The 1,117-nt window shown below is 55.4% G+C and overlaps 1 protein-coding gene across 1 annotated transcript in view; it reads left to right on the top strand.

The window, feature by feature from the left end:
- Positions 1-766: 766 nt before the first annotated feature.
- The window catches only part of LOC147470597 (dual specificity protein phosphatase 10-like), a gene marked incomplete at its 5' end in the record, with an annotated part of 2,047 nt that continues 1,696 nt past the window's right edge, over positions 767-1,117 (top strand). The window contains 1 exon segment of the mRNA XM_086543195.1: positions 767-1,117. This exon segment is cut by the window's right edge and continues 1,696 nt beyond it. Within this exon segment, the coding sequence (XP_086399321.1) occupies positions 767-1,066 (300 nt within the window).

Raw genomic sequence — 1,117 nt, 5'->3', positions numbered from 1 at the left:
GAGTGGAGATCAAAGGCAAGGGAAGAGGAGGGGGGGTGGGAAAGGGGGAGATACAAAAACAGAGAAAATAAAATAGGGGAGATGGCGGAAAGAGTAGGGGGAAGGGAGAGGAGGGAAGGAGGAAGGAGGGGAGAGAGGGAGGGATCAAGGAAGAACCAAGTGATGTGTGCATTTGGGCCTAACAATGCTGGCTGTGGCGATGACTCAGCCTAGGAAACAAAAGCCTTGCGAACAATTATGGCTTTGTCCCGTCACTGGGGCGCTGCTCCCCCCTCCCCCCTCTCTCTCTCTCTCTCTCTCCTTTTCCACCTTTCCCCTGCCCCTCTTTCTCTCTTCTCTCATCTCTCTCTCTCCTTTCCTCTCCTCTCCTCTCCTCTCCTCTCCTCTCTCCTCTCTCTCTCCCCTCCTCTCTCTCCTCCTCTCTCTCTCTTTCTGTCTATCTATCTATCTATCTCTCTATCTCCCTCCTTCTCTCTCCTCTCTCCTCTCTCTTCTTCCGCCTTCTTACTAGTACACACAGCTATAGAATGTTTTTTGTTGTTGTTGTTGTTGTTGTTAACGGTTTTTCCTTCGTTCGCGTTCGCGGGCGGGGCTTTGGTATATATGTATTAAGTGTTCTATTTATGTGATTGCATAATTAAGTTTACTTGTTTTGACATGTAGGTATCTTTGCGAGTATTTGTTTCTTTTTCCTTTTGAACTCGCAGCCTCTTCATCTGTGGCTCCCTTTACCCCCGTCACTAACGCCCCGTTCTCTCCTCCGGCAGACGAGGCGCGGCAGTCGGGCGAGCGCGTGCTGGTGCACTGCCAGGCCGGCGTGTCCCGCTCGCCGACCATCGTGATCGCGTACCTCATGAAGCACACGCGGCGCACCATGGTGGACTCGTACAAGTACGTGAAGGCGCGGCGGCCCATCATCTCGCCCAACCTCAACTTCATGGGCCAGCTGGTGGAGTGGGAGACGGCCCTGCAGGCCAACAAGACGGAGGCGGACTGCACGCCGTGCCACCAGTGCCAGTGGCAGCGACAGGAGGCCAAGAAAGTCCCCAACGCCTGCCAGGTATGACAGTCCTGCTGCCACGCCGCCGCCGCCGCCGCCGCCGTCGCGCTGCAGGGA

The sequence above is a fragment of the Penaeus japonicus genome, unplaced genomic scaffold (genome assembly GCF_977035675.1).
Source record: "Penaeus japonicus unplaced genomic scaffold, GWHDUDI00000001_assembly GWHDUDI00000013, whole genome shotgun sequence".
NCBI lineage: Eukaryota > Metazoa > Arthropoda > Malacostraca > Decapoda > Penaeidae > Penaeus > Penaeus japonicus.
The sequence above is the reverse complement of the archived record's forward strand: the minus strand, read 5'-3'. Positions and strand labels throughout refer to the sequence as shown.